The sequence below is a fragment of the Osmerus mordax genome, chromosome 11 (assembly GCF_038355195.1).
Source record: "Osmerus mordax isolate fOsmMor3 chromosome 11, fOsmMor3.pri, whole genome shotgun sequence".
Taxonomy (NCBI): Eukaryota; Metazoa; Chordata; class Actinopteri; order Osmeriformes; family Osmeridae; genus Osmerus; species Osmerus mordax.
Genome location: NC_090060.1, coordinates 11,831,565 through 11,854,164, shown reverse-complemented (window position 1 = coordinate 11,854,164; position 22,600 = coordinate 11,831,565). Strand labels below are relative to the sequence as shown.

At 50.7% G+C, this 22,600-nt stretch overlaps 2 protein-coding genes across 3 annotated transcripts in view; one reads left to right on the top strand and one right to left on the bottom strand.

The window, feature by feature from the left end:
- The window catches only part of sidt2 (SID1 transmembrane family, member 2), a gene marked incomplete in the record, with an annotated part of 14,968 nt that extends 11,697 nt beyond the window's left edge, over positions 1-3,271 (bottom strand). Inside the window, 5 exon segments of the mRNA XM_067246007.1 lie at positions 192-293; positions 679-724; positions 987-1,151; positions 2,237-2,358; positions 2,483-3,271. Of these exon segments, the coding sequence (XP_067102108.1) occupies positions 192-293; positions 679-724; positions 987-1,151; positions 2,237-2,358; positions 2,483-2,728 (681 nt within the window).
- A 1,823-nt stretch (positions 3,272-5,094) lies between these two features.
- On the top strand, positions 5,095-22,373 carry sik3 (SIK family kinase 3). Of its 2 annotated transcripts, XM_067246290.1 has the most exons (25): positions 5,095-5,398; positions 9,283-9,399; positions 9,906-9,969; positions 10,180-10,341; positions 10,515-10,639; positions 10,754-10,877; positions 10,970-11,088; positions 11,362-11,472; positions 11,978-12,124; positions 13,070-13,147; positions 13,656-13,765; positions 13,928-14,084; positions 14,570-14,719; positions 14,880-14,953; positions 15,602-15,745; positions 17,203-17,344; positions 17,953-18,072; positions 18,291-18,349; positions 18,446-18,555; positions 18,738-19,038; positions 20,439-21,196; positions 21,311-21,465; positions 21,742-21,871; positions 22,017-22,143; positions 22,246-22,373. In XM_067246290.1, the coding sequence occupies exons 1-24, from the start codon at positions 5,108-5,110 to the stop codon at positions 22,136-22,138; spliced, it is 3,870 nt and encodes a 1,289-aa protein (XP_067102391.1). In that variant the 5' UTR covers positions 5,095-5,107; the 3' UTR covers positions 22,139-22,143; positions 22,246-22,373. The 2 variants fall into 2 exon arrangements, with proteins under 2 accessions (XP_067102391.1, XP_067102392.1); XM_067246291.1 differs by lacking the exon at positions 15,602-15,745.
- Positions 22,374-22,600: the final 227 nt, after the last annotated feature.

Genomic DNA, 22,600 nt, shown 5'->3' with positions numbered 1-22,600 from the left:
AGTCAAACTACCAGTGACAAAACCCTTCATTACCATGACAACAGCCTGACCCTAAATAACCCCTGCCTTGAGTGTGTCATAGATTGTAGGATCATCATGATGAATGACCTTTATAGGTGTTATGGACTAAAAATGTTCTCAGTGCTCTGGACCGAGCCTTTAAGGGGTGTTCTGGGATATGTAGTCTTTACCTGGATGTCCTGGATAGACATTACGGAGCAGGGAAAGGTCATCTCAGAGCTGACCTTCACAATAACAGTGTCCACACCATCAGGAAACACATACTTGAAGTACTGAGAGCCGGAATTGGAGATAAAGAACATAAATCACAGATATAATCTGCAGTCTGATAAAAGATTAAAGAGCCCCTTCCTGTCATTCTCCATATTCCTATTGTGCTCACTGGCATGTGATAAGGCCACTGTTTATCTATTGACGCAAGGATGAAATGAAACATCAGCAGACTGTACTTCTTTCCACTGTGTCATGCATTTTCGGTTATCTTATGTAATGTCTCAACATGCAGATGTAGACACCAGCACACCTGCCTTCCTTTATTAATCCTAATTACCTTCATGTTTACCCGTGAACTTTCGACAAATGAGCAGCAACACGGTAATGCATGTGTTTTAATGCGAGTCGAGTGTGTGAGGGACAGTGAGCAGGTTGGAAGCTCACCTGAGGCTGAGATGGGGAGGCAGTGAAGCTGAACTTCTTGTTCGTCCTACGAAAAAGGTTCATGGGGATCAATCAGCACACTAAACTACAGCAGCAAAGCTACAGGCACATCCTGCCAACACAGCACTATCCTGTCAACACATGCTACACATCAGCTCTGATCTCAATCTATTCCTAATCAATTCATTCGTTAGGTACTTATGAATTCAAACAGCCATGTATAATGGTTGGAGTGAATATGAGACGATGATCCGGATGATAAGGTAGCTGCTGCTGATGATGATGGCGAGGGGGGCAGGGCCACTCACTGCAGGGTGAAGCTGTCCACCCGGCTGATCCTCAGCTGGTAGTGTGTCCCCAGGCTGGACAGGGTCGATACGTCCACAAAGAAGTACTGGGTCTCCACAGCCGCCAGCGTGGGGGGCTGGCACAGCGTCCGGCCCACGTGGGCATAAGGGTACTTCCTCTGGTACCTGAGACAGAGAAGTCTTCATCTGAGAAGGATCTAGGGGGCTCCTACTCCCCCTAGATCCCCCTCCAAGTTGGTTTGGGTAGGGATTTCTATTGTTTTGGATGACGGTCAAAATGCTTTGGGTGTATTTCCCTTTTGTGTGGAAGGATGAGTGGAATGTGTTGCTTTATGTACCCAAACCAACTTGGGTATTATCGATATTGTTTGAAAAGCTGAGTTGGCGTACAAGTTTAAGTCTCGATGTAGTGTAACCATGGATACACATGATTTTTGTTTAGTATTCCCAGCAACACAAACAGAAGTTAGAGTTCCATCTCATGCTCATTTCTTGCCACATGACCCAACACAGCTCAAGAAAAATCTACTAACCCTGAATAACAGTGGTAAGGATAGTGAGACCAGGAATGAAATGCAGCAGATCCAAGAGTGAAACTGCATTCCTCACACATTTTAAAACAAGTTTGTGCAATAACAAAATACCCAACCCTCCGAAACAGACTAGGGGTATGAAAGTATGGCACTTAAAGGAGGAAGTGGGAAAGTACCAGGTCTGTTATTGATTACATGCATGTCTTACCACCTGACTCCAAGTCTGGAGACAACTCTCTAGAGTTGCGTAACCCAGTGACTTGATAGTAGACCTACAGAAGCTCATAACCAATTGCACTTCACCCTGTACTGCAGATATCCCAATCCAGCGTGTCAAATCTCATCCTCTTGCAGTGAATTAGCATGTACTGTGTATAATAATTTTCCGCACATAGGCTAGGATAATTCTGCTGTGTATGTCACTAATAGGTTGAATCAGGTGATATTTGTAGTTTACAGTTGATGTGACCTATTCAGTTTCTCCCTGTCCATTCCAATATCCTTCTTTGTTTAACTTGAATAACTACAGTTCACAGCCACACCCAACAAATATACTAATTATATAGAGTCCAAAGACCAATGCCATCCTGCTGCTTTCTCCGGAAGATAAGACAGTACCATAAATTCACATTCACACATGTCTCAGTGTTAGGGACTAGGTCCTGGACAAGTGTCTCAGTGCAGCTTGGTGGGTGCCAGGCACGTATGGGTACTCACAGTCCTCTCAGTATGAGGGGCACCTGGAAGGACAGCACAGCCTGCTTCTGCCTCACCACAAACAAGATAGGGCTTTCCAGACCTTCGGAGAGCCCGTCAACCGTCACACGTATCCCCTCAGTCTGACAGAGAGAAAGAGAGAGAGACTATGTCAGTGACACCAAAATATTCAAAATGAGTCCCAAAAAAATGTAAAGTCCTTGATGTATGAGTAGAGTACAAGATCATTCTCGACAAGATGCTCACCTTATTCCGGGAGATGGTGTGATTGAAGGCGTAGATAATTTGGTTGTCACTCGTAACCGTGTCATTATATGTCACATCAAACTCTGCGTCTTTTTGCACAACTGTTTTTGTTCCATCGACTAATCGCAAGCATCCCAAGTGGAACACGCATACCCACAACAAGGCAACACACCCTGTTCGCATCCATACGGAGACGGGGCCAAAACCTGACTTGTGTCGAGATTTCCAACAACTTCTCAAAACCATCTCTCTGAAACAGGTCTTGCTGGGCTTCACGACCAGCCTAAACTGTGAACTGCAATATGTACTTACAGTGTTGAACGTTCAACAATAATACCGTAGCTACCAAATCAGTAACTGACAACAATTGTTTGCTTCTTTAGCTAGCTAGTAGCCGGAGGTTTTTGGATTTCCCGAACATACTGTAACCTAAACGAAACCGTAAACGTATTTCAGATAATGACACCACGGCAACTGACACCTCTGATCACGTCTTTCAACATCACCAGACAGCTATCAAATCAGCCAGCTAGCAGTCGTTAGCTAGCTAGCTAGCCAGCTCACACAGCTTACACCACTAGCACTAGCTTACACTAGCGTAGGCTAGCTGGGACGACTAGGCTAGCTACTAACTGGTCTGTAGCAAAACAACTCGACGCTGATACTGTAGAACCGTAATGGCATATCAGCTGGCACTGCGGTCATGCACTGTCAAAGTTTAGTTTCTATTGTGTAGTCCAGTCAGTTCATTTTCAGCGCTGTGCCAGCTGATGAACGTTGTCATCTGTTTGTCCATCGACAACAAGAAGCAAGATTCGTTTTGTATGAAATCTGTCACTCTCTTAGCGCCCTCCCCACGCACACACAGTAAACAAACGGAGCACCGCGTAATGACGTCATTGTTAAAAGACAAACAACATGGTTTTCAATATGTAGGCTAGTTTTTAAATGATAGTTATTTGGATATGTATTGGTCAACAAGACAGATGTAATTAAATAGTGTGTGACTATAGGGTCACACACTCCGACTGAAGCATCAATTTCCCACCAGCAGGGGCACTCACTGTCTACAACACTGTAATGTAAAATTGAAGAAGAAAAAAAACACGTAAGAAGTGACGAACTAGACTCGAGATCGGATGTGTTGTGTTCCAGAAAACAGAAAATCCGGAACCTTTCCACAGATCTAGCCTGTCTAACACTATGGGGGGATTCACACAAACCTGCACTGTCAAGTAAAACAGGACATGTATTGGTAGTTGGATTACCGTAATCCAATCCTTTTATTTGACAAGTATACATTATCAATTACGTGTAGCCTGAGTCTGTACTACTTTACCGGAAATTACACTTAGAATTGGATAACTGAAGTCAGGACAAACTTTGCAGACCTCTTTTTACACCATCTTGAGCGAAAGCACCCGGTCCATTATCATGATCAATCTATTGAATAATCTTTCAGAATGTCCTTGGCTAGCCCAACCTCCACACAAACCGACAAATCAGCTTCTGGAGCAAATTTGTGAGTGCCCGGTGTGCGCGCTCCTGTGTCCTCACTCACACACTTTTCCTTAGTGACGTAGTGCTGAGATTACAGTAAGGGTAGGCTACCATCTTTGTCTCTTCTATTGCCAAAGCTATTGAAGACAGAACAAAATGACTTATAATACATTTAATTAGCATAAAAACAAACAACAACAACAAATATATAATACGGGTAATAATAATGTTTTGAAAAAAAAACAGAAACTTTTTGTGTCGTGAAAAAAAGTTTAACAAATATTTTCGAAAAAAGGTTTGCATCATTGATTTGATGAGGACTCTGCCACATGCACATGCCACATGTATGAAGCTTACTATGGTTTCTAATACTAGTCCCCTCAATCATGTACAGTAAGAATGATTTGATGCTGGGATATACAGAACAGAAAGTACATGGGGGGTGCTAAACGGCCCCTCATATTTTCAGGCCTGACTCTACGTTGTTAAATTCTTAGTTTGCTTGAAAGTTTTGCATTTGGGGTTAATTTCAAAATGTTTTCTCTCTCCTTTGTGTATGTGTGTGTGTGTGTGTGTGTGTGTGTGTGTGTGTGTGTGTGTGTGTGTGTGTGTGTGTGTGTGTGTGTGTGTGTGTGTGTGAGAGAGAGAGAGAGAGAGAGAGAGAGAGAGAGAGAGAGAGAGAGAGAGAGAGGGAAAGAGAGAGATAGAGAGAGATAGAGAGAGAGAGGAGGCAGAAGAAGCCAGAAAAAGGAAGGCGAAGGGTGAAAAGTGGGAAGATGTTGATTCCCGTGGCATTTTAGAATTAAGAATTCAATAAATATGATTTGTTTCCACGTTGTTATATGGGGAAAAAGATGAATAAAATGTATTTTCAAAAAGTTGTCTGATGTTCATAGTAGCATTGTCCGCACCGAATCACTTGAAATATTGTGTGATTATGCGCAGTTCCGTTTCCAGGGCAACCACAATACGTTTTTTTGGATGAAGTCATTTGTTACGCTGATAGTTGCTATAGTTACAACCTAGAGAGGGCGCTGCGGAGGAGCGGGTATGACGCAGGGCGGGGGCGTGCCCGCGATGTGCGCTGCGCAAGGCTGGTTGTTGTTCCCGCAGAGAGGCGAGAAGATGGCGGCCGTGTCAAGCGGAGGTGCTGCTGGGTCCGCTGCGGCCGGGATTACGCACTCTACCCGACCGGCCCACGCAGGCATGGGCGCCCAGAACCGAACACAGCCGTCCTCCGGGATCAGCCACTCCAATAGACCTACCCCGGCAGCGGGGTGCATCACTAACCCCGGCCACCCTTCGGCCAGCAGGCCCCCCCCAGCCCGAGTGGGCTACTACGAAATCGAGCGGACTATCGGCAAGGGAAATTTCGCCGTTGTAAAACTAGCCACACACATCATCACCAAAGCAAAGGTAAGCTGATTGATAAGGGAATTTGGTCATCAATTCTATGTTGTCATTGTATTTGACTGTCGTAGCTGTCATCCATCCCCCAAGATGAAGATCGGGCCTTCTTCGGGCTTCGGGAGAGAGGCACAGAACAGAAGAACAACGATCTGCCCGCTGTGGTTGCAGTGCTCTGTAGTCTGTGCGGGGGTGTAAACAAGCGTCTGTAGACGGACAGCCATTTGTATTGAATAGTGTTGTACGTGACAGAATCATGAGCAAGTTTAAGTTATATATTAACTGAAGTGGTGTCTAGTTAATACAAAGGACGGCCACAGAACGGTACCACTGAGGATGGGAGAGGAGATGGAGCTGAGCGCAAGCAGCTAAGCTAACGTCGCGTTAGCTCGCTTGCTAGAGAAAATGGATATCCACATGGATTATCAAGTGGATAGCCCACTGGGCTCCTCTCTAAACTTAGTTATCTAACTATTAAAGCCAGCTAACCTATCTGATTTAGCTAACGTGACAACTACACCATTTGTCAGCTTGCCAGTTAGCCAGCCAGCTAGCCAGTAAACAAATTGTTGGCAAGCCATGGTAGAGCTAACGTGAATGTCACCAAATATTTATCCAGCCATCTGACTAACTGTATTTTTCGGATGGAAAAAATTCCTGCAGCTCGATAGATATCCATCCCTTGCCTTTTAGTAACTCATTTGGAAGTATAATCTGGATGGCATTTTCTTTTCCACCGCTTGCCATTACATGATGGCTAACATGTCGAAAATGTGGGGCTTTACAGTTCATTTGATCACGACCCTGGTATTGATATCACCGCTGGCCAAGTGGGTGGCACAGCACAGAGTTGCTCCAGTCAGGATGGGTATTCTATTTCCCCCACAGTAATTCAGCACTTAAGGATTCGTGAAAGATCAAACAAAAGGCTGCACTGCATTTGCCTAACATTGTAAAGACCTCCTTGTTAAAGGCTAGGTTGTTTTATTATGTTCATCAGACATTAGATCGCCAGTCACCCGTGTCCTATTGTTGACGTCGCTGTTATTTCTTATGTGTTATCAGGTGTAACAACAATTATCAGTTATAACAACTTTTCCTATGTCATCCCAGCTCTTTCATTCATACGTGGTGTTCTTCCTCAGTGATTTCCCTAGCAGTGAATAAGGTCTGCAAAGCAAATAGTTATGCTATGGTTGTGGAACTGGGCCACTAAGCTGATGACTGCAGTGACTGCATCATTATGGTTAGAGAATGTGGGTATTCTGTTTACATGCACACAGTTACAAACAGCTTGCACCAAGTAGTACCTATAAGCAGACTATACCCCAAAAACCCTGTCTCGACTGAATAGAGAAATACAATTCCAAAGATATTAGGGAATGACTGTGATGCCTGACACACTGTTGAGATGATTAAAGGCACGTTTAGTGTGCACACACCCATGGGACATTTCCACCACCCTTTTTCGTTGGGGAGAGTTTCTGCACGCATCCAACCACTATTGACTCATTCTGACTGTCATATGTTTTGATGCATGATTGTGTGAGCGTGTTTGTACTGTGTAAATGTGCACGGGTGCCCTGTTATTGCGCGTGTTAGGGTGTGTTTGTTTTGGTATTTAGAACCCTGACATACAGTTAATCGTTGCCTGTGAGCCAAGCGGTTTCCAGTCAGTGACAGTCAGTCAATCAGCCAGCCTACCTGCCAGCCTGCAGTAAAGATTAAACTTTGACTATCCTATCCTGGCAGTCAGACGGCGACGCTATCTTTATGAGCTGGTTGTGCTGGAACACTTTCACATGTATGCTTTTAATATAGACTGTCATTGGCTTGGCTTAGAGCCTTGCATATCTGTCCAGTGTCACATCAGCAATTAACCTGCTTGCACTTTTCACAGTTGCGGTGGCAGTAGGTTACGGGAGGCTACCTTGTAATAGGGTTTATACATACTTACAGTAGACTGTTGGCACAGCATAGTTGTACTCTAATAATACTGACTGTGCCTTGAATCATCGGTAGAAAATGCTGTGTCCATGCTCTGTGTGTCGGTTCAGTAAGTAAATGTGTGTGTGTGTGTGTGCAGCAATACCACAGCAGGCTGTGTACACGGCTAAAAGTAGGCTTCTGTGTAATGCGCAGTCTCGGTATTAGGCTGGTCTATGGAGCAGCATAGTAGGTCATTAGACCCTATCTGTTTCGCGAGCTGAGTGTCAGCGGCAGCGTGGTGCGATAGTGAGCTCACCGGTCTTGTGATCCAAAGGGCTATGTGACACTTTAGCTCAACCCACGCCGTCTGTCCGTTCGTCCGTGTGTCCGGATTCATATCTTTCAATGGAAAATTCCTGAGTAATGGAAGCCAAAGCCAGACAAGACACCCCGAGGGGGGCTTTGCACAGTCAGAGCACATTACTGTACTGCCACTGGAAGTGGAACACAGAAATGACTGTGTGGCTGTATTTGGAGACCTGGCCTATTCCAGGTCAGGCCCCGTATTTCAGACCTCTCCGACTGCATTTCAGAACTGTTTTCTTCATGTGGAAGGGGGGAGCATGTTTGAGCAGAAGATTTGAAGCTTAAGCTTAGTCAAAAATGTGCCCAAATGCCAGTGACTTCTTCGATGCTCCACTGTGTGTTCATCCTATCAGTTGACCAAATGATGTTCGACCCTATCTTACAACACACGCGGGCAGCTTGTTTTATTGGCCGGCGGAGCAGCCTCTGCCAACTTGATTTCAGCTCGGTTTCCTTATTTTAAGTCCATTTGCATGGAGAGGAGTTAGTCTTTCCAGAGAGAGACGGACTGTGTGTGTGTGTGTGTTCGTATGTGCACGCTTGTAAACATTTAAAGTCAGTATACCTGTTGACCTCTACCTCAGCAGGTGTGTGTGTGTGTCTGTGTGTGTGCCCTTGCTCCAGATGTCGGCCCTCGTACACACCAGCACAGATTCAGGGGGAGTAGGGCAGGGGAGCGATTACATCAACACAGCTGGATGAGGGCCAGGGACAATAATAGACCAGCGGAGCTTAAAATACCACAGAGATGGACACACAGTCACACACACGTATACGCAGACACACACAAAACAGCCCAACCGACACTTTGTTGCCAGAACACCATGTGCCGGGCTCCACACTCTCCTGTGTCGCCATGCTTCCTCCTTCCTCACTTCCCTTTCCTGGCCACGAGCGGAAGTGGGGCCGTGTGGATCTCCCCTGACGACCACCACCGACGGCGGACATGACAACAGACATGACAGCATCCCGCCAATTACCCATCGAACTGTCCCCTTATCACAGCCCGTGTGTGTCATGCGTGTTATAGGACGCGTGTGTGAGTATGTGAGTGCGTATGCTGGGGTGCAGGAGGATTGGTTCACAGCAGAGCGAGTGGATTGTGTTCAGTTGATTTATTCATTAAACCGCTGTTGAGGCTGACTTGTCAGCACTAAGTGGAGAGCAGGCATTGTCAGGATTGATTAAATCCACGCTGACTACTTTATCGTTCTTCCAGTGCCATTATGTAAGTCATATGGCCGCTTCCGCTTATGTCACGTGACCCTGCAGCTATTGTCCCCCCCGCCAAGGTCATGGTTGGTGGAGGATGAGAAGAGGGAGGGGGGTGTGTGTGTGGGGGGGGGGGTCTTCCAGTGACGCCCTTGTCTTGGAAGATTTCAATTTTGTTTGCTTTCCCTCCCAGTCGAAATATTTTGTTTCAGGAAAATGCTGTTCTCGGTCTTGTCTTTGTCTTTCCTTGTGTAGAGAGGGGCAAGAAAGAAAAACGTCTTCCTCTGTGTCTATTTCTCGGTCTCTCTCTGTATGGCTCCTCGTGTATCTCTGTGTCTCTCTCTCCGTCTCTCTTCATATGTCCCTCTCGGTCTCTCTCTGTCCAGGTGGCTATCAAGATAGTGGACAAGACCCAGCTCGACGATGAGAACCTGAAGAAGATCTTCAGGGAGGTTCAGATCATGAAGATGCTGCGACACCCCCACATCATCCGCCTTTACCAGGTCAGTCAAGCACGCGCTCTACCAGGTCAGTCAAGCACGCGCTCTACCAGGTCAGTCAAGCACGCGCTCTACCAGGGCTGCGTTTCCCGAAAGCGTCGTAAGCCTAAGTTGATCGTAGAATCCTTCGTATGACGAATCTTAGTTTCACGGGCCGTTCCCAAAGACACCGTAGCTCTAGTGTCTCGTAGCTCTTGAAAGCGCATAGATTAGCCTACTCCTTACGAGCATGTTTGGGAAACACACGGAAGAAATATCGATGGTTTCGTTATTTTGCTTGATCGTTGCTACTATCCATCGTTATCGGGAAACGCAGCCCAGGTCAGTCAAGCACGCGCTCTACCAGGTCAGTCAAGCACGCGCTCTACCAGGTCAGTCAAGCACGCGCTGACTGACCCTCATTCCTTCTCACTGTAGATCTAGTCCCTCCCATTTCATGTGGGACTGAGGATATGGTAGACCTCATCTCCTCATCCTCTAAACCATGTATCCACTTGCCTTGGCTGCAGGTGATGGAGACCGAAAGGATGATCTACCTGGTAACAGAGTACGCCAGTGGAGGAGAGATATTTGGTGAGTATCTTCTCTGTCCTGGGCCTCTCCTGCTATTCCATTGGTTTACCGATGGTAAACAATAATGTTCATTAAGATGTGTGTATGTGTTCATTTACATGAAAACCAAGCAGACTTGAACTTTGTGTCTGCTGTTTTGTGTGTGTGTCCCTGCGTGTGTGTGTGTCTGCATGTGTGCCTGCGTGTGTGTGTGTGTCCCTGTGCGTGCAGACCACCTGGTGGCCCATGGCAGGATGGCAGAGAAGGACGCCAGGAGGAAGTTCAAACAGATCGTGGCGGCGGTCCATTTCTGTCACTGCCGCAACATCGTCCACCGTGACCTGAAAGCTGAGAACCTCCTGCTGGACCACAACCTCAACATCAAGATAGCAGGTGTGTGTGTGTGAGACAGAGAGACAGAGAGACAGAGAGACAGAGAGACAGAGAGACAGAGAGAGAGAGAGAGAGAGAGAGAGAGAGGATTCCATGGAGATGATCTCTATCTGGCTTTTTATCACCGTTCTCTTCTTCTGTGTCCTGTGCCCTCCTGCTGGGGTGGGCTTCAGACTTTGGCTTCAGTAACCTGTTTGCGCGCGGCCAGCTGTTGAAGACGTGGTGTGGAAGCCCCCCCTACGCCGCCCCGGAGCTGTTTGAGGGCAAGGAGTACGACGGGCCCAAAGTGGACATCTGGGTGAGGGCCTCGTCTGACAGGTCTAAGACGTCCCCAAGTTCTTCCACAACATCTAGAGCAGTGTCACTCATCCAACCTGCTCCCTCTCTCTCTCCCCCCGGTCTTTCTCTGCAGAGTTTGGGCGTGGTGCTGTATGTCCTGGTGTGTGGTGCCCTGCCGTTCGATGGCAGCACCTTGCAGAACCTTCGAGCCCGGGTGCTGAGCGGAAAGTTCCGGATTCCTTTCTTCATGTCTACGGGTGAGAAGCACAGGACCAAAGACTCGCCCGAAAAGTGTGTGTGTGTGTTTGGGAGGGACTAACTGTTTGTTTTTCTTTTGCGTGCGTGCCAGATTGTGAGTATCTGATCCGACACATGCTGGTGCTGGAGCCGAGCCGACGGCTCTCCATGGAGCAGATCTGCAAGAACAAGTGGATGAGACAGGGAGACCCGGACCCTGAGTTTGACAGGGTGAGTGCTGCGGCGCGTGCCCATCCCACGGCTTCTCACTTTGTCTTTTCGTCAGGTGCGGATCCAGCTGACACACACACACAGCTGTGAGGTTTTAATAACGTTCCTCTTTCTTTTTCATCCCTCCATTTTTCTTTCTGTCCAATCTCCTCCTTCCTGCCCTCTGCTGCTCTCTCTCCTTCCTTGACCCCCCCCCCTCCTCTCTCTCTCTCTCTCTCCATCATCTCTCTCGACCCCCCCCCCCCCCCCCCCCCCCAACCGTGTGTCTGTCAGTTGATAGCAGAGTGTGAGCAGGTCAAGTCGGAGAGGGAGACTGAGCTGATCAACGAGCAGGTGCTGATGGCCATGTCCGAGATGGGACTGGACCGTGAGCGCACGCTGCAGGTGGGCCAGGGCCGGCACACACACACACACACAACCACACACACCTCGTACAGTGCCAGCTAGGCTAAGGCAACTGCAGCTGCAGAAAAGAGCTCTCAGTGCTTTCTAATAGATCTGATCTATAACACAGCAGGTGTTAAGGTCTGAGCTGCGGCAGCCAGTGAGTGCTGCCGTAGTAACCGGGACAGGCGTAGCGAGGGATATTTTCCTTTGGACTGGGCAAAAACAGTGTAAAACAGGAATGCGCTAGCTACCTTGCAGTGCCAACCTAATGTCAATCGAGCTTTTATTGACATCTGCTTTCACATGACAAAGTGGTATTGAATCCTCACAACCAAGTGGAGAATAATGTGTGTGATGACCACTCCCCCCCCCCCCCCCCCCCAACGGCAGATGGATCAGTGTGCCCACCACTACGTCAGCAAGACAGAAACACGTGAGCTAGACAGACGACCTGCGTGTGCATGCTGTGTGTGCTGACCCCTCTGCCGTCTCCCTCCCTCAGTCACTACACACCGACGCGTACGATCACTACAGTGCCATCTACAGCCTGCTGGCCGACCGCCTCAAGAAGCACAAGACCCTGCGAGTGGCCCCGCCCACTCCTGCGCCCACCCCGCGCCCCATTGGCTACCCTCTCAACCCCGTCCAGGTAATCGCCCGGTCATTCGTCACTGGCCTCCTAGCAGCCTTCAAATGCCCTTTAGAACTGAAGTCCTATGACCTGTCGCTATAGGAACGATGCACGGTGACCAAAAGAGCTTAGGTTCTATACGTCTTCCTTGATTGGTTAACCAAGTTTCTGTTATCTGCTAACTTGAGCGCCCGATTGCAACCGTCATCACCCGTCCAACCGAGAGGACGAACCCTCCTTCAGGTCAGATGTTCTTCCATTGTTCTTTGGCCTTCCATTGAGGTTCCATTGGAAGGCGGTCAGCTTGGATGTGGCTCTGAACAGTAAGCCTGTTAACCCTCTTTCTACCTGGCAGAAAGGACGTTAAGGCTGATCCAGTTAAACAAAGAGTTTGAATTGACGTAGGACGTCTGCGTGCAAATAAGAGTCGACAGTCTGTGTTGTTTTTCTGGATCAAATATAGAGTGACAGTAACAGAGCAAAAGAAAATATAAAAACAAAAATCGACCATCAAATACGTGTTTATCCTGGAAAATATAAAAATGCAATTTGGTTTCTCAATACAAATTCACAAAGTTGAGAAAAGTTATTTAACCAGCCTCGATCTGTGGCACAAACATTTGGAGCGCGCCCACCCCGTGCAGACAGATCCTTCAAAAGACACCGTCGGGAGTACACAGCATGTGTGTCTGCCTGTGTGTGTGTGTGTGTGTGTCTGCCTGTGTGTGTGTGTGAGACGGGGTATGTCTGCGGTGCAAAGCGCAGGTGTCGTCCAGCGTGCTGCCAGGTCAACTCTCACAGGCTGACTGGCGGCAGGTAGACAACAGCGCTGCTCCTGAACTTGGAAGGGAGCAAGTGTGACCTGGATTCGTTTCTGTAATTGCTCTGTCGGAGACTTGGCTGGCCAATCAAGCCAATGCCTGGATGACCTTTTATAATTGTGTGTGTGTGTGTCTTCTGCAGACGGATCAGCAGGGTAATCCAGTTAGCATGACTGTCCCACAAGTCCAGCTTATCAACCCGGAGAACCAGATCGTGGAGGTGAGTCGTCCCTCGTTCGTCACGAGCGCTCGCTCGCTGAGCTGCCGTGACGACAGCGCCCGCTCAGGGGGCCCCCGGACGTCACGGCAGACACCGTGTTGGCAGGCCTCCGTGCACAGCAGGGCCGCCTCAGATAGAGCTACGGTCAACATCGCTCGTTCGTTGCCGACGTATCAGCGGCGAACCTTAAATGATCCGCTGAGGAACCTTCTATTGATAGGAAAAGGCCCATTTGAAATCGGGATACAAAAGGGGAATGAATTGTCCTCAACGGACGAGGGGGGTCAAGCTTCTGAGGTAAACGTGGGGGTCAGGTGGCTGAGCGGTTAGGTATTCAGGCTATTAATCAGAAGGTCGCCGGTTCGATTCCCGGCCTGTGTTCTTGGGCGAGGCACTTCACCCTACTTGCCTCGGGGGGAATGTCCCTGTACTTACTGTAAGTCGCTCTGGATAAGAGCATCTGCTAAAATGACTAAATGTCAATGTAAACGGCTTTCTCTCCGCGCAGCCCGACGGAAACATGGCGTTGGACAGCGACGAAGGCGAGGAGCCGTCCCCCGAGGCCATGGCTCGCTACCTGTCCATGCGTCGACACACGGTGGGCGTCCCAGACCCCAGGTAGGCCAGGACCCCCGTCCCTGTCTCTCTCGCGGCCTTGGAAAGGCTTAGCCAAAACACCGGAACTGTGCGGAGTGTCATGACATGACACCGTTTATTGTACCACGCAATGTTTTGTGTTCTGTCTGAGTGTAACCAACCACATCTGTTCTGTGTTGCCAGGGCGGACATGCAGGAGGAGCTCCAGAAGCTTCCACCAGGCTTCCCCCGCGGCGCGGCCCCCCAGCCCCCCTTCCCGCCCCTGGCCCCCGCCACGGGCCCCATGCACACGCTCATGCCTACCCAGAGCTTGCAGCCCAGCCAGCACCTGGAGTACAAGGTAAAGACGGAAGAGGAAGTGACGCGTGTGCCTGTCAGCAGGCACACCATGCTGCGGTTCATCTAGGGTCAGTCAGGCGCCCCGGAAGCGAATCAGCCGCTAATGGTTGTCACTAATAGTCATGCGTACGCGAGCAGAAAGCTTGGGATAAGGTACTTTTCAAAGAGCAGCTGTGAGTCCGTGTTCGGGCGAATGCACCTGAGGTGAGCTCTTTGGACCCTGGCACCGTCCTCCAGGTTAGATTTAGTTTCAAAGCCAATTCCCATTCGCGGGGCTTTTGAGTAATCACCTGTTATGCAGGCAGCGCTCAGAGGGCTTTTCTAAGGCCCGTGTTCTCTGTGTATCTGCAGGGGTGTGGATAAGGATCAGCATAGGAGATGTTGGGTTGGTTGAGGTGCTCAAGAAGCTGTGTGGGCTCCACTGACCCCCCTCTCCCTCATCAACCCCCCTGCCGTGTGTGTGTGTGTGTGTGTGTGTGACTCCAGGAGCAGTCCCTGCTGCAGCCCCCCACCCTGCAGCTGCTGAACGGTATGGGCCCGCTGGGCCGCAGGGCCTCCGATGGGGGGGCCAACATCCAGCTCCACGCCCAGCTCCTGAAGAGGCCTCGGGGGCAGTCCCCTCTCGTTGCCAGCCCCGTAAGTAAAACCTGCGGACGCGCGGGAGGAGGGAACACACTCGCAAATGTGCGCCGACGACAGCTGTCGTCGCTGCTCATCACCAGACTGAACTCCTCCTTTACATGTCCTTCTCTCTCCCCGTCCCCGCTTTCCCCTCTCTCGTCTGTTCCTCCCCCAGCATCCCATCCCAGCGGTGGCTCCGGTGGATGAGGAGGGTTCCGACGGTGAGCCCGACCAGGAGGCGGTCCAGAGGTAGGGGGCGGGGGGGGGGGCGGTTTCAGGGGCGTGGCTCTGTCTGCTTGGGGGGCGTGGCTAAGTGCGCCGATGTCAGGGGTTACTGTGCGTGTGCGTCTTTGTTGGTTTGTGGGCGTATGGGCGTGTGTAGAGTTTAGAAGCGCTGGTGTCCTGGGTTTCGGGGAGTGAGTGCCAGTAGGCTGCAGCACTGCTTTTCTGCCAACAGGGGGCCGAAGTTGTTACGGCGCCCCTTTCTTTTCCTATCCTTTCCATCGTGCAACTGGCTTTCATGACGGAAAATCAAACTTCTTACCAAATCTCCCTCCTTTCAATCTTCTTTCCCCCCCCCCCCAAAAAAAAAAAACCTCTATCTTTTTCCATTTCAAACAGCACCCAAATTGCCTCTCACACGGCTTTGCTTACTCGTAAGCTTGCAAAACAAACAAACCCTTCCAATCCTCAAATTGGAAAAAAAAGGGGGGGGGGGGGGCGGGAGTTCTATCTAAATCTGTGATGTGATTCGCTCTGATGCCCCAAGAGGGGGGCGGGCCTTACTCGTTTCCCGGCCGCCGCCGCCACCCCCCCTCCGCTAAGGGCCCCCCAACGAGGACAGAGAGCTGACTAGTGCTGCTTCCTGTCTCCCCCTCCTCCCTCCCTGCGGCCCAGGTACCTGGCGAACCGCTCCAAGCGGCACACGACGCACGCGCTCATGAGCACGGGGCCCCACGGGGAGCTGCAGGCTGCAGACCCCCAGCGGCCCCCGGCCTCCCGCCAGAGGGGGGGCTGGGCCCCCGAGCAGCACAGCAGCCGGTGAGGGGGACACGCCCGCACTGAGCTTACACTGCCCTCCTGAGGGGGGCGGGGGGGCACTACATAGTCACAAGGGAAGGGGGGGGGAGGGGTTAGGAGTGCACCTGTTCACCTGCTATGCTAGCTAGAAACGAAAGCCTTCTAGAACGCACTCGAGCCGACCAGGCTTAGACCTGTCATTGTGTGTGTGTCTGTGTGAGAAAGAGATTGTGTGTTGGTCTGGGGTGGAAGATCCGTCTCTACAGGAACTCCTTGGACGGGGAGGGGTCTCTAAATAGGCTGCATCAATTGTTTATCATCTCTTCAGGGCTGGTAACCCTGTGGTGTTCTAGGTATGCTAACCCTCACGGCCGTAGAACCCAGAAACAGCTCCATTGTTTGAGCTGATACTAAGTAGGGTTTCCTTGCTAAGTATTGTGTGAGACACCTACTGTAGAGGTTTAGGAGATTAGGATTGAAGACTGGATGATTAGCCTACATTCTCTGGGAAGCCATGTTGTGGCCTTACATCTGTAATTTGTAAAGGATGATTCAGTATTGAAGCTTGAATGGGCAACTGAAACTTGTTTTTGGAGTTCTTTGTGTTTCTTTTACTTTCAAATTGTTTTTTCACAGTGAACTGCTGAGGATAGGAGAATCGACAGTATTTCAACGGTGCCTGATGTATTTTTCAGTTCCCTGTATCGACACCTTAGTTCACTGCTGTTTAGATCCTGATTGGGAAATAGACATGAGTTTTCTTTCACTCTCGTATCCCTTTGTTTAAAAAATGACCCAGGAAAAAACTAAAGTAGAAATGTACTGAACAAGGTTATTCACATAATAATTGATGACAAAAAACGCCTTATTGTTGCAGTCCAGTTCACAAGATGACAATGAGTGTTCTTGATCCAGACTGGTTGGACATCCATGATAACAGAGCAGTGTTTTACTCAGATCTGTGGGGTTTTTCTCCAGTGGAAACACACTTTGGAGTCAAAAATCCATAATGTGTGTTTTTGTGTTTTGTGTCGTTTCTGTCTGTGTGTCTGTATGGGTGCTCACCTCTGGTGTGTGTGTCTGTGTGTGTGTATGGGTGCTCACCTCTGGTGTGTGTGTCTGTGTGTGTGTATGGGTGCTCACCTCTGGTGTGTGTGTCTGTGTGTGTGTATGGGTGCTCACCTCCTGGAAATCCAATGTGTGTGGATGGCTGGGTGGTGTGCCTATGTCTTTTGTGCATTCTTGTATGTCTGTGTGTGTGTGTGTGGGCATGTGTGTTCCCTGTGCGTGTGTGTTCCCTGTGCGTGTGTGTTCCCTGTGCGTGTGTGTTCCCTGTGCGTGTGTGTTCCCTGTGCGTGTGTGTTCCCTGTGCGTGTGTGTTCCCTGTGCGTGTGTGTTCCCTGTGCGTGTGTGTTCCCTGTGCGTGTGTTCCCTGTGCGTGTGTGTTCCCTGTGCGTGTGTGCTCCCTGTGTGTCCAGGTCGAGCTATAAGGACTGTAACACACTCCACCTTCCCATGGAGCGTTTCTCCCCAGTGAGGCGCTTCTCAGATGGGGCCGCCACCATACAGGCCTTCAAGGCCCACCTGGAGAACAGCAGCCTCATCCGCCAGCTAAAACAGGTAAAGCTGCTAAAGGGCTTAACGAGCACTGTGACCGGGATTCCCAACATGGGGGGGGTTCAGGTCAGGTCCCTTCCATTCTGGGCTGGAGGAAAATGGTTCATTTTAAGGGTTCAGTTTCTATTTTCAACCCTCCGACCCGTCACAGACCCTGTATCTAGGTCAAATGGTCAAGTCACTGAGGGCCACCCTGCTTCTGAGAGGTTCAGTTCTGCTGATGTCACGGAGCTCGCTAATCCTTTAGATCCCACGTCATGTGGAGTCACACATCCAGATGGGGAGGTGATGTTAGTTCACCAGCGTCATGTAAACATGCCGTTTGACCCCAGTGGACCTTCATCGCCCCCCAGAGGAGGGACGTGGGATTGCTTGCTTATGCTTTTTCTAAGGTGATGGGGAATTTAATTTGCCAAATCTGAGTGCGTTACGCAACTAAAATGGGCATAACATTTTTACAACGTAACAATTCCAGTACATGATCATTTTCTGCGGACAAACCCAGAGAACGTCAAAACGAAAAAATCTGTGCGTGTGTGTTTCTGTCTCTGCGCGTGTGGTTGTGTGCCGATGCACGTTTTGATTTGGGTGTGTGTTTGTGCTTGTGACAGGAGTGCGAGCAGCTGCAGAAGATGTACGCCGCTCCGCAGGACGAGAGGCTACTGGAGCACACACAGCAACAGCACTTCCTGTACCAGCAAGAGCAACAGATACTACACCAGCAGATACAGGTCCCCCCCCCCACACACACACACACACACACACACAGCATGATTTCAGCTGACATCTTTAAGGGTCAGGATGACCCTCATTCGGGTCATCCCACTCCTGCTTTCTTGTTCAGACACAAACGCACACACACACACACTTGATGACACACACACAAGTCACGTTGACCTGTTCAGTCAAGACTAACACGCCTTCTGTCGTGGTTTCTCCCCGCCTGTAGGCCCTGTCTCTGGGACACGGGGAGAGCCTGCCTAGTCACCTCACCCACCAGCTCCAGAGGTGAGCTCTCTCTCTCACACACACCCACACACTCACATTAAGCCTGTGGGCACTGCCATTGATTCGGAGCTTACGCCAGCGCGTTCGTCTCCTCAGGTTGCGCATCCAGCCCTCCAGTCCGCCGCCTACACATCCCAGCAACCACCTCTTCAGACAGCCCAACCAGAGCCCTCCTCCCTGCTCTGCAGAGATGATGCAGGGCCACGGTGAGCCCTGCTCCACGCCTCCGCCCCGGCGCCCCCCTCCCGCTGCGGAGGGGAGGACAGCCCAGATGACAAGTTCCATAGATGTTTGAACGTTTCATATAGTCTAAGCTGTGCCTCTCTCCTCTATCCCTCTCCTACCTCTCTTCCCCCCCACTCTACACTCGCCCCCCCCTCCTCCCCAGGTGGTCCGCCAGCGGTACAGTACCAGCACGGCCCCTCCCTCTACCAGCCCCAGAGCGGGAGCCCGCCCCCCAGCGGGCACCCCCGCGTGGGCCTGCCCCCCCAGCAGCAGCAGCAGCAGCAGACCTGCTCGGTCCGCCAGGGCGTGCCTTTGGCCCAGGCCGGGCCACAGCAGGTCACCATCCAGGTCCAGGAAGTGGAGCTGGGGGGCGGGGCCCAGCGTCAGGGCGGCTTCCTGACCACGCCGTGTAGTCACCGCGTCCTGGGGAAGCAGCTGAGCGCCGACAACGCCGAGACTCACAGGTGACCTCGAAACCCGCCGCCAAGCACACCTTACCAACGGATCCCCCTTTTTTTCTTTTTTTCTTTTTTTATCTCTCTTCCTTCAATTCTTCTTCTTTCATTGTTGTCTTTTTTTGTCCTGTTATTTCATTATATCATTTTCTCTCAGTCACACAACCCAGCATTGTGTAGAACTTTCATATGTCCTCAGGAAGCTTAAGCTACCCTCCATGTTTCCGTTTCTTCTTCTCCTGTTTGACAGTTTTGCTTTCTCCACGTTTACAAAGTTGACAGTCAGATTTAGGCTCCCTGTGTGAGACCACCTTTCAAGCCTCCTGATAGATTTGAGCTGTCTTGAGTTCCAACTACCTTCTAAGGTGCTATAGAACAACATTTGGACGCTCCACAATCCAAGAGGTTCTCTCCCAAACTTTCCAGACATTTCATCAGGCCTAGTCAGTGTTGACTGCTGTTTGTAGGATACCATGAGATCGGGAAAGATACTTGTGTGTGGTCTAGTGCCTGCCTGGATGGTGTTTGACACATTCTACGGTCTTTTATCCCTTATAAGCCACTCTAAGTATTTATTACCATAGTTGTGCTTTATAACCCAAACCTACTTGACTGAGATGACATCACCTACCAGTCCTCCACTCCAATTGGAAGGCTAAGCTGACGGATGTAAGTTTAGGAGAAGAGAGTTCTAGAAGTAGATCCTATATAGCCCCAGCTGGTCAAGTATACCTCTAAACGCAGGTCCAGGATCATTCTGGGCATTCATCTGTTGGGTGGGAAAAATATGATGATGTTGGCCAGCTGATCCCAGACCTGTGCCAGCACAGAAGTAGGATGGTTAGACTTCTAAAAATAGCCAGTTGATTAGAGCTGGATTCTTTCCCTCTTGTGTAGGACTGCCAAATACTGTTTCTGGAGAGCTACCACCATCCAGTAGAATTTCATCCCTACCTGATCCACTTGATTCTAACCACTAGTTAGTTGACAAGCTGAATAAGGTAGCTGGCAATTAACTGGAGTTTGACCCAGAACCTACAGGAGGGGAGCTCTACAGAAACAGTGTTTGACAGCTCTGCTTGAGAGGGTCTCAATATGGTCTGTATTCATTTCCCCCACCCCCACCCCCCACATACTTGACCTCTGACCCCCTTGTTTCTTTACAAATTCTTAACCTTTACCTTTTAATGGAGGGACACTGTTGTAGGAACTGTACTGGACTCATTATTATTGTTTAATTTTAGGTTTCAAGTTATTATGTTAGCGGTTAATTGCTACAGTATTGAGTTCAGGAGAGTGTGTACTGTTTTATTATAGCCTTACATTTAAATCTTCTCTAGTCCCACTGCTTTATTCTGTTCCAGCACATTCTTACTGTCTTCTTCTCTCTCTGTCCCCTCCCCTTCCAGTCGCAGTCTGGGTCGCTTCACCACAGTGTACGACCAGCAGTCCCAGTTCAACCCGCATCTGTTTGGCGACGGGGGCCGTGGGCCGTCAGGCGTGGTGGGCAGCTACAACCCCTACCTCCAGGGGGCATCCCTCAACGTGCCCGGCCTGGACAACTACCAGAGTGGGGCGGTGGCGGGGGTCTACGGCCCCCCCTCCGCCCTGCAGCAGGCCCTGCTGTCGCCCACCCCTCTGGAGTACCGCCCCCCGCAGCAGCACGTCACCCCCACACTCCAGGGCCTCCTGTCCCCCCGGCACTCCCTGACGGGCCACGCCGACCCCCGTCTCCCCCCCCAGGACCTGGCGGCCCTGCTGAAGAGGCAGAGCCCCCGGCCGGGGCCCCCCACCCCACCCAGCGCCCCCCAGGACTACGGGGAAATGCTGCTCCTCCGTCAGCTCAGTCAGGGGGGGGACACGGGCCTGGACCCCCAGGCAACCCCAGTCTCGGCCCCCCACTACCACCACCTCCTCCAGATTAGACCCCCGGACGTCCAGGGCCAGCCCACCGGCCTGCCCCCCAGTCTGCCCCACTCTGAGAGCATGGAGGAGGACGAGGCGCTGCCCGTAGGGTACCCGCATCACGAGGGCCTGCTGGCCAAGTCCGCGGCCGTGGCGTGTGCGGAGGAGCACGAGATGCTGGGGCCCCCCGGGGGGGGCACCCCTCCCTACAACACCCCCACCCACAGGCACGCCTACATGAGGAGTGCCTCGGCAGCAAGAGGTGACAACGGTTCCAGTAACCCTAGCCCACACTGCTCCTGTACACACACACACATTACCCATAGTCTACTATCAACAAGGAAAATATTCTCTGTTTCTCTGCTCCCCATCCCAGACAATGAGCATGTGGACTGTAGGACCCAGGGGCAGGCGATGGAGATGCCTGATCACAATGGCGTGGGCTATAACAGGGCTCCGCAGGGCGACGGTTACAGGCCCCGCGGCCAGCTGCAGCGCCACCACACCATCCAGACCTGCGACGATGCCTACGTGAGTGGCACACACACACACCCATACACACACACCTATGTTCAACCTCTAAAACGACCCCTAATCACTCCCACAACACCTTGACCGGTATGTGCAGCACATGGTTAAGTTCTTCGTCCATTTTAATGTAATTTATCTTACACTAAGCAATTTTTTCCTTTAACTACAGTTGCAATAACAATAGACTTGTAAAATTGTTAGTGTCATGAACAGACTTGTCCTGTCCATGTCAAAATTAGTTTAAGCTGTCTAAGCTGTGTTCCTCTCCACCAATAGGATCAGACCGAGCCCATGTCTGGGATGAGCCTATTGGCTGGGAAGGCCCTAAGCTCCGCCCGCATGTCTGACATCCTCAGCCAATCATCACTGACAGGAAGTCAGCAGCTCCACCAGCGGGAGGAGTCAGGTCAGTGGTACCTGGACACACACTTGGAGGACACGCACACACAATAAAAATGTCTATTTATGCTCCGTCGTGGTTACAGAGACAAAGATGATCCGTGTTAGTATGTTGTAAATGAACCTTTTCTCTGGGTCTTCTGCCCCCCCAGTGTGTGACGTGGAGGGGGAGCTCCACGCTGCTGCCTGCTACCCCTCATCCTGCACCAGCAACATGCTGCTCAGCTATAAGCCCCCAGACCTGCAGTACAGCATGGAACAGGCTGGGGTCTAGCACAGGTACAGCTGCACACACACGCACACGTACACACACACACATGCCGCTCAGTATTTGACCCAATCCTGACTGTGGTTTTGCCTTTCTGTGTCTGTGTCCCCTAGGGGCATCTCCTGTGTATAAAGGTCCATATCAGCCCCTTGTGCCGACCAGCATCACTCCAAACCGCCATTGTCTGTCCAGGAGGGGGCGCTGTGCATCTGTCCTAGGGGAGGGCATCCCGCAGCCTGGGGAGGGGGCAGGGCGGGGCGGGGCGGGGTGGGGTGGGGTGGGTGGTGGCCAGGCAGGGGAAGGAAGTAGAGGTTCAGCACAGCCATCCAGCAAGCATTGCCATTGGATGCTCCATTTAGCTCTTCCATCTGATTGGATAGATTGAGTTCTTCACCCGCCCCTCCCATTCACTTCCTCCTCCAACCCTCTCCTCCCCCCTTTTACCCCAACCATGCCCACCCCTTTCCC

Coding starts and splice junctions, on each gene's coding strand:
- sik3 (XM_067246290.1), top strand. CDS start 5,108: ATGGCGGCCGTGTCAAGCGGAGGTGCTGCTGGGTCCGCTGCGGCCGGG. Junction 11,473..11,977: donor ACCGTGAGCGCACGCTGCAG/GTGGGCCAGGGC, acceptor TCCCTCCCTCAG/TCACTACACACCGACGCGTA. Junction 18,073..18,290: donor TACTACACCAGCAGATACAG/GTCCCCCCCCCC, acceptor CCCCGCCTGTAG/GCCCTGTCTCTGGGACACGG.